The sequence below is a fragment of the Salvelinus fontinalis genome, chromosome 26 (assembly GCF_029448725.1).
Source record: "Salvelinus fontinalis isolate EN_2023a chromosome 26, ASM2944872v1, whole genome shotgun sequence".
Lineage (NCBI taxonomy): Eukaryota > Metazoa > Chordata > Actinopteri > Salmoniformes > Salmonidae > Salvelinus > Salvelinus fontinalis.
Genome location: NC_074690.1, coordinates 4,378,802 through 4,393,512, shown reverse-complemented (window position 1 = coordinate 4,393,512; position 14,711 = coordinate 4,378,802). Strand labels below are relative to the sequence as shown.

At 45.8% G+C, this 14,711-nt stretch overlaps 1 protein-coding gene and 1 long non-coding RNA gene across 3 annotated transcripts in view; both read left to right on the top strand.

The window, feature by feature from the left end:
- The window catches only part of LOC129823564 (guanine nucleotide-binding protein G(olf) subunit alpha), a 175,307-nt gene extending 163,470 nt beyond the window's left edge, over positions 1–11,837 (top strand). For both annotated transcript variants that reach the window (XM_055882393.1, XM_055882394.1), the window contains exons 10-11: positions 11,264–11,331; positions 11,532–11,837. In XM_055882393.1, coding sequence (XP_055738368.1) covers positions 11,264–11,331; positions 11,532–11,678 — 215 coding nt within the window. In that variant the 3' untranslated portion in view covers positions 11,679–11,837. The remainder of the gene's footprint in view (positions 1–11,263; positions 11,332–11,531) is intronic.
- Positions 11,838–11,886: 49 nt separating this feature from the next.
- Positions 11,887–13,989, top strand: LOC129823565 (uncharacterized). The gene is made up of 2 exons (XR_008754649.1): positions 11,887–12,908; positions 13,016–13,989. It is a non-coding gene; the product is annotated as an uncharacterized LOC129823565 (long non-coding RNA).
- Positions 13,990–14,711: the final 722 nt, after the last annotated feature.

Here is a 14,711-nt window from a genome sequence, read left to right as displayed (position 1 = left end):
GGTAGGCAGTACTACAGTACTACACCATACCACATGAAGGTAGGCAGTCTACAGTACTACACCATACCACATGAAGGTAGGCAGTCTACAGTACTACACCATACCACATGAAGGTAGGCAGTACTACAGTACTACACCATACCACATGAAGGTAGACAGTACTACAGTACTACACCATACCACATGAAGGTAGGCAGTACTACAGTACTACACCATACCACATGAAGGTAGGCAGTCTACAGTACTACACCATACCACATGAAGGTAGGCAGTACTACACCATACCACATGAAGGTAGGCAGTCTACAGTACTACACCATACCACATGAAGGTAGGCAGTACTACACCATACCACATGAAGGTAGGCAGTACTACAGTACTACACCATACCACATGAAGGTAGGCAGTCTACAGTACTACACCATACCACATGAAGGTAGGCAGTACTACAGTACTACACCATACCACATGAAGGTAGGCAGTACTACAGTACTACACCATACCACATGAAGGTAGGCAGTACTACAGTACTACACCATACCACATGAAGGTAGGCAGTACTACAGTACTACACCATACCACATGAAGGTAGGCAGTACTACACCATACCACATGAAGGTAGGCAGTACTACAGTACTACACCATACCACATGAAGGTAGGCAGTACTACACCATACCACATGAAGGTAGGCAGTACTACAGTACTACACCATACCACATGAAGGTAGGCAGTCTACAGTACTACACCATACCACATGAAGGTAGGCAGTACTACAGTACTACACCATACCACATGAAGGTAGGCAGTCTACAGTACTACACCATACCACATGAAGGTAGCCAGTACTACAGTACTACACCATACCACATGAAGGTAGGCAGTACTACACCATACCACATGAAGGTAGGCAGTACTACAGTACTACACCATACCACATGAAGGTAGGCAGTCTACAGTACTACACCATACCACATGAAGGTAGGCAGTACTACACCATACCACATGAAGGTAGGCAGTACTACAGTACTACACCATACCACATGAAGGTAGCCAGTACTACAGTACTACACCATACCACATGAAGGTAGGCAGTACTACACCATACCACATGAAGGTAGGCAGTCTACAGTACTACACTATACCACATGAAGGTAGGCAGTACTACACCATACCACATGAAGGTAGGCAGTACTACACCATACCACATGAAGGTAGGCAGTCTACAGTACTACACCATACCACATGAAGGTAGGCAGTCTACAGTACTACACCATACCACATGAAGGTAGGCAGTCTACAGTACTACACCATACCACATGAAGGTAGGCAGTACTACAGTACTACACCATACCACATGAAGGTAGGCAGTCTACAGTACTACACCATACCACATGAAGGTAGGCAGTACTACACCATACCACATGAAGGTAGGCAGTCTACAGTACTACACCATACCACATGAAGGTAGGCAGTCTACAGTACTACACCATACCACATGAAGGTAGGCAGTACTACAGTACTACACCATACCACATGAAGGTAGGCAGTACTACACCATACCACATGAAGGTAGGCAGCCTACAGTACTACACCATACCACATGAAGGTAGGCAGCCTACAGTACTACACCATACCACATGAAGGTAGGCAGTACTACAGTACTACACCATACCACATGAAGGTAGGCAGTCTACAGTACTACACCATACCAAATGAAGGTAGGCAGTACTACAGTACTACACCATACCACATGAAGGTAGGCAGTACTACAGTACTACACCATACCACATGAAGGTAGGCAGTACTACACCATACCAGATGAAGGTAGGCAGTACTACAGTACTACACCATACCACATGAAGTTAGGCAGCCTACAGTACTACACCATACCACATGAAGGTAGGCAGCCTACAGTACTACACCATACCACATGAAGGTAGGCAGTACTACACCATACCAGATGAAGGTAGGCAGTACTACACCATACCACATGAAGGTAGGCAGTACTACAGTACTACACCATACCACATGAAGGTAGGCAGTACTACACCATACCACATGAAGGTAGGCAGTACTACAGTACTACACCATACCACATGAAGGTAGGCAGTCTACAGTACTACACCATACCACATGAAGGTAGGCAGTACTACAGTACTACACCATACCACATGAAGGTAGGCAGTACTACACCATACCACATGAAGGTAGGCAGTACTACACCATACCACATGAAGGTAGGCAGTACTACAGTACTACACCATACCAAATGAAGGTAGGCAGTACTACAGTACTACACCATACCACATGAAGGTAGGCAGTACTACACCATACCACATGAAGGTAGGCAGTACTACACCATACCACATGAAGGTAGGCAGTACTACAGTACTACACCATACCACATGAAGGTAGGCAGTACTACACCATACCACATGAAGGTAGGCAGTACTACAGTACTACACCATACCACATGAAGGTAGGCAGTCTACAGTACTACACCATACCACATGAAGGTAGGCAGTACTACAGTACTACACCATACCACATGAAGGTAGGCAGTACTACACCATACCAGATGAAGGTAGGCAGTACTACACCATACCACATGAAGGTAGGCAGTACTACAGTACTACACCATACCACATGAAGGTAGGCAGTACTACACCATACCACATGAAGGTAGGCAGTACTACAGTACTACACCATACCACATGAAGGTAGGCAGTACTAGAGTACTACACCATACCACATGAAGGTAGGCAGTCTACAGTACTACACCATACCACATGAAGGTAGGCAGTCTACAGTACTACACCATACCACATGAAGGTAGGCAGTACTACACCATACCACATGAAGGTAGGCAGTCTACAGTACTACACCATACCACATGAAGGTAGGCAGTACTACAGTACTACACCATACCACATGAAGGTAGGCAGTACTACAGTACTACACCATACCACATGAAGGTAGGCAGTACTACACCATACCACATGAAGGTAGGCAGTACTACAGTACTACACCATACCACATGAAGGTAGGCAGTACTACAGTACTACACCATACCACATGAAGGTAGGCAGTACTACAGTACTACACCATACCACATGAAGGTAGGCAGTCTACAGTACTACACCATACCACATGAAGGTAGGCAGTACTACAGTACTACACCATTCCACATGAAGGGAGGCAGTACTACACCATACCACATGAAGGTAGGCAGTACTACAGTACTACACCATACCACATGAAGGTAGGCAGTACTACACCATACCACATGAAGGTAGGCAGTACTACACCATACCACATGATGGTAGGCAGTCTACAGTACTACACCATACCACATGAAGGTAGGCAGTCTACAGTACTACACCATACCACATGAAGGTAGGCAGTACTACAGTACTACACCATACCACATGAAGGTAGGCAGTACTACAGTACTACACCATACCACATGAAGGTAGGCAGTCTACAGTACTACACCATACCACATGAAGGTAGGCAGTACTACAGTACTACACCATTCCACATGAAGGTAGGCAGTACTACACCATACCACATGAAGGTAGGCAGTACTACAGTACTACACCATACCACATGAAGGTAGGCAGTACTACAGTACTACACCATACCACATGAAGGTAGGCAGTACTACACCATACCACATGAAGGTAGGCAGTACTACAGTACTACACCATACCACATGAAGGTAGGCAGTACTACACCATACCACATGAAGGTAGGCAGTACTACAGTACTACACCATACCACATGAAGGTAGGCAGTACTACAGTACTACACCATACCACATGAAGGTAGGCAATACTACAGTACTACACCATACCACATGAAGGTAGGCAGTACTACACCATACCACATGAAGGTAGGCAGCCTACAGTACTACACCATACCACATGAAGGTAGGCAGCCTACAGTACTACACCATACCACATGAAGGTAGGCAGTACTACACCATACCACATGAAGGTAGGCAGTCTACAGTACTACACCATACCACATGAAGGTAGGCAGTCTACAGTACTACACCATACCACCTGACGGTAGGCAGTACTACACCATACCACATGAAGGTAGGCAGTACTACAGTACTACACCATACCACATGAAGGTAGGCAGTCTACAGTACTACACCATACCACATGAAGGTAGGCAGTACTACACCATACCACATGAAGGTAGGCAGTACTACAGTACTACACCATACCACATGAAGGTAGGCAGTACTACAGTACTACACCATACCACATGAAGGTAGGCAGCCTACAGTACTACACCATACCAGATGAAGGTAGGCAGTACTACAGTACTACACCATACCACATGAAGGTAGGCAGTACTACAGTACTACACCATACCAGATGAAGGTAGGCAGTACTACAGTACTACACCATACCACATGAAGGTAGGCAGTACTACAGTACTACACCATACCACATGAAGGTAGGCAGTACTACAGTACTACACCATACCACATGAAGGTAGGCAGTACTACACCATACCACATGAAGGTAGGCAGTACTACAGTACTACACCATACCACATGAAGGTAGGCAGTACTACAGTACTACACCATACCACATGAAGGTAGGCAGTCTACAGTACTACACCATACCACATGAAGGTAGGCAGTACTACAGTACTACACCATACCACATGAAGGTAGGCAGTCTACAGTACTACACCATACCACATGAAGGTAGGCAGTACTACAGTACTACACCATACCACATGAAGGTAGGCAGTACTACAGTACTACACCATACCACATGAAGGTAGGCAGTACTACAGTACTACACCATACCACATGAAGGTAGGCAGTCTACAGTACTACACCATACCACATGAAGGTAGGCAGTACTACACCATACCACATGAAGGTAGGCAGTACTACACCATACCACATGAAGGTAGGCAGTCTACAGTACTACACCATACCACATGAAGGTAGACAGTACTACACCATACCACATGAAGGTAGGCAGTCTACAGTACTACACTATACCACATTAAGGTAGGCAGTCTACAGTACTACACCATACCACATGAAGGTAGGCAGTACTACAGTACTACACCATACCACATGAAGGTAGGCAGTACTACAGTACTACACCATACCACATGAAGGTAGGCAGTCTACAGTACTACACCATACCAGATGAAGGTAGGCAGTACTACACCATACCACATGAAGGTAGGCAGTCTACAGTACTACACCATACCACATGAAGGTAGGCAGTCTACAGTACTACACCATACCACATGAAGGTAGGCAGTACTACAGTACTACACCATACCACATGAAGGTAGGCAGCCTACAGTACTACACCATACCACATGAAGGTAGGCAGTACTACACCATACCACATGAAGGTAGGCAGTACTACAGTACTACACCATACCACATGAAGGTAGGCAGTCTACAGTACTACACCATACCACATGAAGGTAGGCAGTACTACAGTACTACACCATACCACATGAAGGTAGGCAGTCTACAGTACTACACCATACCACATGAAGGTAGGCAGTCTATAGTACTACACCATACCACATGAAGGTAGGCAGTACTACAGTACTACACCATACCACATGAAGGTAGGCAGTCTACAGTACTACACCATACCACATGAAGGTAGGCAGTCTACAGTACTACACCATACCACATGAAGGTAGGCAGTCTACAGTACTACACCATACCACATGAAGGTAGGCAGTCTACAGTACTACACCATACCACATGAAGGTAGGCAGTACTACACCATACCACATGAAGGTAGGCAGTCTACAGTACTACACCATACCACATGAAGGTAGGCAGTACTACAGTACTACACCATACCACATGAAGGTAGGCAGTCTACAGTACTACACCATACCACATGAAGGTAGGCAGTACTACAGTACTACACCATACCACATGAAGGTAGGCAGTACTACAGTACTACACCATACCACATGAAGGTAGGCAGTCTACAGTACTACACCATACCACATGAAGGTAGGCAGTACTACACCATACCACATGAAGGTAGGCAGTACTACAGTACTACACCATACCACATGAAGGTAGGCAGTACTACACCATACCACATGAAGGTAGGCAGTCTACAGTACTACACCATACCACATGAAGGTAGGCAGTCTACAGTACTACACCATACCACATGAAGGTAGGCAGTACTACAGTACTACACCATACCACATGAAGGTAGGCAGTACTACACCATACCACATGAAGGTAGGCAGTCTACAGTACTACACCATACCACATGAAGGTAGGCAGTACTACAGTACTACACCATACCACATGAAGGTAGGCAGTCTACAGTACTACACCATACCACATGAAGGTAGGCAGTCTACAGTACTACACCATACCACATGAAGATAGGCAGTACTACAGTACTACACCATACCACATGAAGGTAGGCAGTACTACAGTACTACACCATACCACATGAAGGTAGGCAGTCTACAGTACTACACCATACCACATGAAGGTAGGCAGTACTACAGTACTACACCATACCACATGAAGGTAGGCAGCCTACAGTACTACACCATACCACATGAAGGTAGGCAGTCTACAGTACTACACCATACCACATGAAGGTAGGCAGTCTACAGTACTACACCAAACCACATGAAGGTAGGCAGTACTACAGTACTACACCATACCACATGAAGGTAGGCAGTCTACAGTACTACACCATACCACATGAAGGTAGGCAGTACTACAGTACTACACCATACCACATGAAGGTAGGCAGTACTACAGTACTACACCATACCACATGGAGGTAGGCAGTACTACAGTACTACACCATACCACATGAAGGTAGGCAGTACTACACCATACCACATGAAGGTAGGCAGTCTACAGTACTACACCATACCACATGAAGGTAGGCAGTACTACACCATACCACATGAAGGTAGGCAGTACTACAGTACTACACCATACCACATGAAGGTAGGCAGTACTACAGTACTACACCATACCACATGAAGGTAGGCAGCCTACAGTACTACACCATACCACATGAAGGTAGGCAGTACTACACCATACCACATGAAGGTAGGCAGTCTACAGTACTACACCATACCACATGAAGGTAGGCAGTACTACAGTACTACACCATACCACATGAAGGTAGGCAGTCTACAGTACTACACCATACCACATGAAGGTAGGCAGCCTACAGTACTACACCATACCACATGAAGGTAGGCAGTACTACAGTACTACACCATACCACATGAAGGTAGGCAGTACTACAGTACTACACCATACCACATGAAGGTAGGCAGTACTACAGTACTACACCATACCACATGAAGGTAGGCAGTACTACAGTACTACACCATACCACATGAAGGTAGGCAGTACTACAGTACTACACCATACCACATGAAGGTAGGCAGTCTACAGTACTACACCATACCACATGAAGGTAGGCAGTCTACAGTACTACACCATACCACATGAAGGTAGGCAGTACTACAGTACTACACCATACCACATGAAGGTAGGCAGCCTACAGTACTACACCATACCACATGAAGGTAGGCAGTACTACAGTACTACACCATACCACATGAAGGTAGGCAGTACTACAGTACTACACCATACCACATGAAGGTAGGCAGTCTACAGTACTACACCATACCACATGAAGGTAGCTAGTACTACACCATACCACATGAAGGTAGGCAGTACTACAGTACTACACCATACCACATGAAGGTAGGCAGTACTACAGTACTACACCATACCACATGAAGGTAGGCAGTCTACAGTACTACACCATACCACATGAAGGTAGGCAGTCTACATTACTACACCATACCACATGAAGGTAGGCAGTACTACAGTACTACACCATACCACATGAAGGTAGGCAGTACTACAGTACTACACCATACCACATGAAGGTAGGCAGTACTACAGTACTACACCATACCACATGAAGGTAGGCAGTCTACAGTACTAAACCATACCACATGAAGGTAGGCAGTACTACACCATACCACATGAAGGTAGGCAGTACTACAGTACTACACCATACCACATGAAGGTAGGCAGTACTACAGTACTACACCATACCACATGAAGGTAGGCAGTACTACAGTACTACACCATACCACATGAAGGTAGGCAGTACTACAGTACTACACCATACCACATGAAGGTAGGCAGTACTACAGTACTACACCATACCACATGAAGGTAGGCAGTACTACAGTACTACACCATACCACATGAAGGTAGGCAGTACTACAGTACTACACCATACCACATGAAGGTAGGCAGTACTACACCATACCACATGAAGGTAGGCAGTCTACAGTACTACACCATACCACATGAAGGTAGGCAGTACTACACCATACCACATGAAGGTAGGCAGTACTACAGTACTACACCATACCACATGAAGGTAGGCAGTACTACAGTACTACACCATACCACATGAAGGTAGGCAGTCTACAGTACTACACCATACCACATGAAGGTAGGCAGTCTACAGTACTACACCATACCACATGAAGGTAGGCAGTACTACACCATACCACATGAAGGTAGGCAGTACTACACCATACCACATGAAGGTAGGCAGTACTACACCATACCACATGAAGGTAGGCAGTCTACAGTACTACACCATACCACATGAAGGTAGGCAGTCTACAGTACTACACCATACCACATGAAGGTAGGCAGTACTACACCATACCACATGAAGGTAGGCAGTACTACAGTACTACACCATACCACATGAAGGTAGGCAGTACTACAGTACTACACCATACCACATGAAGGTAGGCAGTACTACAGTACTACACCATACCACATGAAGGTAGGCAGTCTACAGTACTACACCATACCACATGAAGGTAGGCAGTACTACAGTACTACACCATACCACATGAAGGTAGGCAGTACTACAGTACTACACCATACCACATGAAGGTAGGCAGTACTACAGTACTACACCATACCACATGAAGGTAGGCAGTACTACACCATACCACATGAAGGTAGGCAGTCTACAGTACTACACCATACCACATGAAGGTAGGCAGTACTACACCATACCACATGAAGGTAGGCAGTACTACAGTACTACACCATACCACATGAAGGTAGGCAGTCTACAGTACTACACCATACCACATGAAGGTAGGCAGTCTACAGTACTACACCATACCACATGAAGGTAGGCAGTACTACACCATACCACATGAAGGTAGGCAGTACTACAGTACTACACCATACCACATGAAGGTAGGCAGTACTACAGTACTACACCATACCACATGAAGGTAGGCAGTCTACAGTACTACACCATACCAGATGAAGGTAGGCAGTACTACAGTACTACACCATACCACATGAAGGTAGGCAGTACTACACCATACCACATGAAGGTAGGCAGTACTACACCATACCACATGAAGGTAGGCAGTACTACACCATACCACATGAAGGTAGGCAGTCTACAGTACTACACCATACCACATGAAGGTAGGCAGTACTACAGTACTACACCATACCACATGAAGGTAGGCAGTCTACAGTACTACACCATACCACATGAAGGTAGGCAGTCTACAGTACTACACCATACCACATGAAGGTAGGCAGTACTACAGTACTACACCATACCACATGAAGGTAGGCAGTACTACAGTACTACACCATACCACATGAAGGTAGGCAGTACTACACCATACCACATGAAGGTAGGCAGTCTACAGTACTACACCATACCACATGAAGGTAGGCAGTACTACAGTACTACACCATACCACATGAAGGTAGGCAGTACTACAGTACTACACCATACCACATGAAGGTAGGCAGTACTACACCATACCACATGAAGGTAGGCAGTACTACAGTACTACACCATACCACATGAAGATAGGCAGTACTACAGTACTACACCATACCACATGAAGGTAGGCAGTACTACACCATACCACATGAAGGTAGGCAGTCTACAGTACTACACCATACCACATGAAGGTAGGCAGTCTACAGTACTACACCATACCACATGAAGGTAGGCAGTACTACAGTACTACACCATACCACATGAAGGTAGGCAGTACTACAGTACTACACCATACCACATGAAGGTAGGCAGTACTACAGTACTACACCATACCACATGAAGGTAGGCAGTACTACAGTACTACACCATACCACATGAAGGTAGGCAGTACTACAGTACTACACCATACCACATGAAGATAGGCAGTACTACAGTACTACACCATACCACATGAAGGTAGGCAGTCTACAGTACTACACCATACCACATGAAGGTAGGCAGTACTACAGTACTACACCATACCACATGAAGGTAGGCAGTACTACACCATACCACATGAAGGTAGGCAGTACTACACCATACCACATGAAGGTAGGCAGTCTACAGTACTACACCATACCACATGAAGGTAGGCAGTCTACAGTACTACACCATACCACATGAAGGTAGGCAGTACTACACCATACCACATGAAGGTAGGCAGTCTACAGTACTACACCATACCACATGAAGGTAGGCAGTCTACAGTACTACACCATACCACATGAAGGTAGGCAGTACTACAGTACTACACCATACCAGATGAAGGTAGGCAGTACTACACCATACCACATGAAGGTAGGCAGTACTACAGTACTACACCATACCACATGAAGGTAGGCAGTACTACACCATACCACATGAAGGTAGGCAGTCTACAGTACTACACCATACCACATGAAGGTAGGCAGTACTACAGTACTACACCATACCACATGAAGGTAGGCAGTACTACAGTACTACACCATACCACATGAAGGTAGGCAGTACTACACCATACCACATGAAGGTAGGCAGTACTACAGTACTACACCATACCACATGAAGGTAGGCAGTCTACAGTACTACACCATACCACATGAAGGTAGGCAGTACTACAGTACTACACCATACCACATGAAGGTAGGCAGTACTACAGTACTACACCATACCACATGAAGGTAGGCAGTCTACTGCACTGTCTCTGTTCTACAGGAACTCTGTCTGTGTTTTACAGTAACTCTGTCTCTGTTCTACAGCAACTCTGTCTCTGTTCTACAGTAACTCTGTCTGTGTTTTACAGCAACGTTGTCTGTGTTCTACAGTAACTCTGTCTCTGTTCTACAGTAACTCTGTCTGTGTTTTACAGCGACTCCTGAACCTGGCGAAGACCCAAAAGTAACAAGAGCTAAGTTTTTCATCCGAGACGAGTTCCTGGTAAGTATTTAAAATTACTGTTGAAATGTCTGTTTTTAAAGCTACAGTCTGGGATTTAAATAACCAGAAAAATGGCTACCAGTTGTGTTAACATTGATGAAACCAATACACAGACTGATTTAAAAATCCACTTTTGAATAGCTGTTTGTAATACTTGATACTCTGGTGGATAACCCTAATCTAACCTCTCCCCTCCTCAGAGGATCAGCACAGCCAGTGGAGATGGCCGACACTACTGCTACCCCCACTTCACCTGCGCTGTGGACACGGAGAACATCAGGAGGGTCTTCAACGACTGTCGAGATATTATTCAGAGGATGCATCTGAGGCAGTACGAACTCTTGTGATCGGATGGACAGACACACACACACACACACACAGTACAGACACAAACACAGCTCCATCAAGCCTTCTGGGATTTTATTCAACCATTCTGCATCCTCAACCCAAAAAAACAACCCGCCCCTTGTCCCGCCCCGTGTCCCGCCCCGTGTCCCGCCCCCTGTCCCGCCCCCTGTCCCGCCCCTTGGCCCACCCCTTGTCCCGCCCCCTGTCCCGCCCCTTGGCCCACCCCTTGTCCCGCCCCCTGTCCCGCCCCTCTATGAAGTACTACTGAAGTCTGGCATCCTATTTTTCCTATTTTTTTGAAAAACGTGTCCTTTTGTTGGAGACTGTTTCATCCCTCCTTTTCACTGATAGGAAGGAAGGAAGGAAGGAAGGAAGGAAGGAAGGAAGGAAAATAACTTTTGGGGTGTTTTTCTTTTTCTCTCTTGAATGCCTTGATTTGATTTGTAACATTCCACTAAGCCTGAGGCTGACTCCTCCTCTTTCTCACATTCTGTTCTGTCATTGGACTTGACCGGACTGGACTGGACTGGACTGGGTAGCTGGGCAGGTGGTGATGTTTGGACGCAATGTGAGAAGAGACCCCCTCAAGACCTCAGTTTAGAGGCAGCGTAGGTGTGTCTGTTTGAGAAGAGACTCCCTCAAGACCTCAGTTTAGAGGCAGTGTAGGTGTGTCTGTTTGAGAAGAGACCCCCTCAAGATCTCAGTTTAGAGGCAGCGTGTCTGTTTGAGAAGAGACCCCCTCAAGACCTCAGTTTAGAGGCAGTGTAGGTGTGTCTGTTTGAGAAGAGACTCCCTCAAGATCTCAGTTTAGAGGCAGTGTGTCTGTTTGAGAAGAGACCCCCTCAAGATCTCAGTTTAGAGGCAGCGTAGGTGTGTCTGTTTGAGAAGAGAGCCCCTCAAGATCTCAGTTTAGAGGCAGCGTGTCTGTTTGAGAAGAGACCCCTCAAGACCTCAGTTTAGAGGCAGCGTAGGTGTGTCTGTTTGAGAAGAGACTCCCTCAAGATCTCAGTTTAGAGGCAGTGTGTCTGTTTGAGAAGAGACCCCCTCAAGATCTCAGTTTAGAGGCAGCGTAGATGTGTCTGTTTGAGAAGAGACCCCCTCAAGACCTCAGTTTAGAGGCAGTGTAGGTGTGTCTGTTTGAGAAGAGACCCCCTCAAGACCTCAGTTTAGAGGCAGTGTAGGTGTGTCTGTTTGAGAAGAGACCCCCTCAAGACCTCAGTTTAGAGGCAGTGTGTCTGTTTGAGAAGAGACCCCCTCAAGACCTCAGTTTAGAGGCAGCGTATGTGTGTCTGTTTGAGAAGAGACCCCTCAAGACCTCAGTTTAGAGGCAGTGTAGGTGTGTCTGTTTGAGAAGAGACCCCTCAAGACCTCAGTTTAGAGGCAGTGTAGGTGTGTCTGTTTGAGAAGAGACCCCTCAAGACCTCAGTTTAGAGGCAGTGTAGGTGTGTCTGTTTGAGAAGTGACCCCTCAAAACCTCAGTTTAGAGGCAGTGTAGGTGTGTCTGTTTGAGAAGAGACCCCCTCAAGACCTCAGTTTAGAGGCAGTGTAGGTGTGTCTGTTTGAGAAGAGACCCCATCAAGACCTCAGTTTAGAGGCAGTGTGTCTGTTTGAGAAGAGACCCCCTCAAGACCTCAGTTTAGAGGCAGTGTGTCTGTTTGAGAAGAGACCCCTCAAAACCTCAGTTTAGAGGCAGTGTGTCTGTTTGAGAAGAGACCCCTCAAAACCTCAGTTTAGAGGCAGTGTGTCTGTTTGAGAAGAGACCCCTCAAAACCTCAGTTTAGAGGCAGTGTGTCTGTTTGAGAAGAGACCCCCTCAAAACCTCAGTTTAGAGGCAGTGTGTCTGTTTGAGAAGAGACCCCTCAAGACCTCAGTTTAGAGGCAGCGTAGGTGTGTGTGTGTGTTTGAGAAGAGACCCCCTCAAGACCTCAGCGTAGAGGCAGTCACCTGCAAGTTGGAGCTGGCATCACCCCCTGACTCCCCCCTCCCCCCATCAGAGCGATCCTTCTACTTCTCCTCTGTGACATGACAGACAACTTGATGATGGAGAGAGGGAGGAGGACGAGACAGACGACGAAGACAAAAGAGAGAATGCACTTTGTATCAGGTTTGCTTAATACCTTATTTTTTTGAAGGAAGTATAAACACAATGTAGCATTAAAATATTTATAACTCTGTTTTACACTGTATAGTGTTGCGAGTTGCAGATGGACTAAGGGGATGGAGGGATGGAGAGACTCTGGCCTCCTGTTGTGTGAGGCCTTGAAGGACTGATACAAAATGGTGGAAGAGAGAAGGGAGGGGGGGGGGGGGGGCAAAAAGGAAAGGACCGAACGACTTAATGAAGAAAGGAACGAACGACTTAATGAAGAAAGGAACGAACGACTTAATGAAGAAAGGAACGAACGACGTAATGAAGAAAGGAACGAACGACTTAATGAAGAAAGGAAAGGGGACTGAACTCTGCTCCCCTTAACCTCTTGTCGCTGCGTTCTGCCTCGCGTCACCCTTAAAGGAACAACAACGAGCACACGGATCTGTCAACAACAACAACTAGCACACGGATCTGTCAACAACAACAACGAGCACACGGATCTGTCAACAACAACAACGAGCACACGGATCTGTCAACAACAACAACTAGCACACGGATCTGTCAACAAAAACCATCCTTTTTCGAGAGTTGAAGTCGGAAGTTTACATACACACCTTAGCCAAATACATTTAAACTCAGTTGTTCACAATTCCTGACATTTAATTCTAGTAAAAAGTCCCTGTCTTAGGTCAGTTAGGATCACCACTTTATTTTAAGAATGTGAAATGTCAGAATAATAGTAGAGAGAATGATTTATTTCAACTTTTATTTATTTCATCACATTCCCAGTGGGTCAGAGGTTTACATACACTCAATTAGTATTTGGTAGCATTGCCTTTTTTAAATTGTTTAACTTGGGTCAAATGTTTCGGGTAGCCTTCCACAAGCTTCCTACAATAAATTGGGTGAATTTTGGCCCATTCCTCCTGACAGAGCTGGT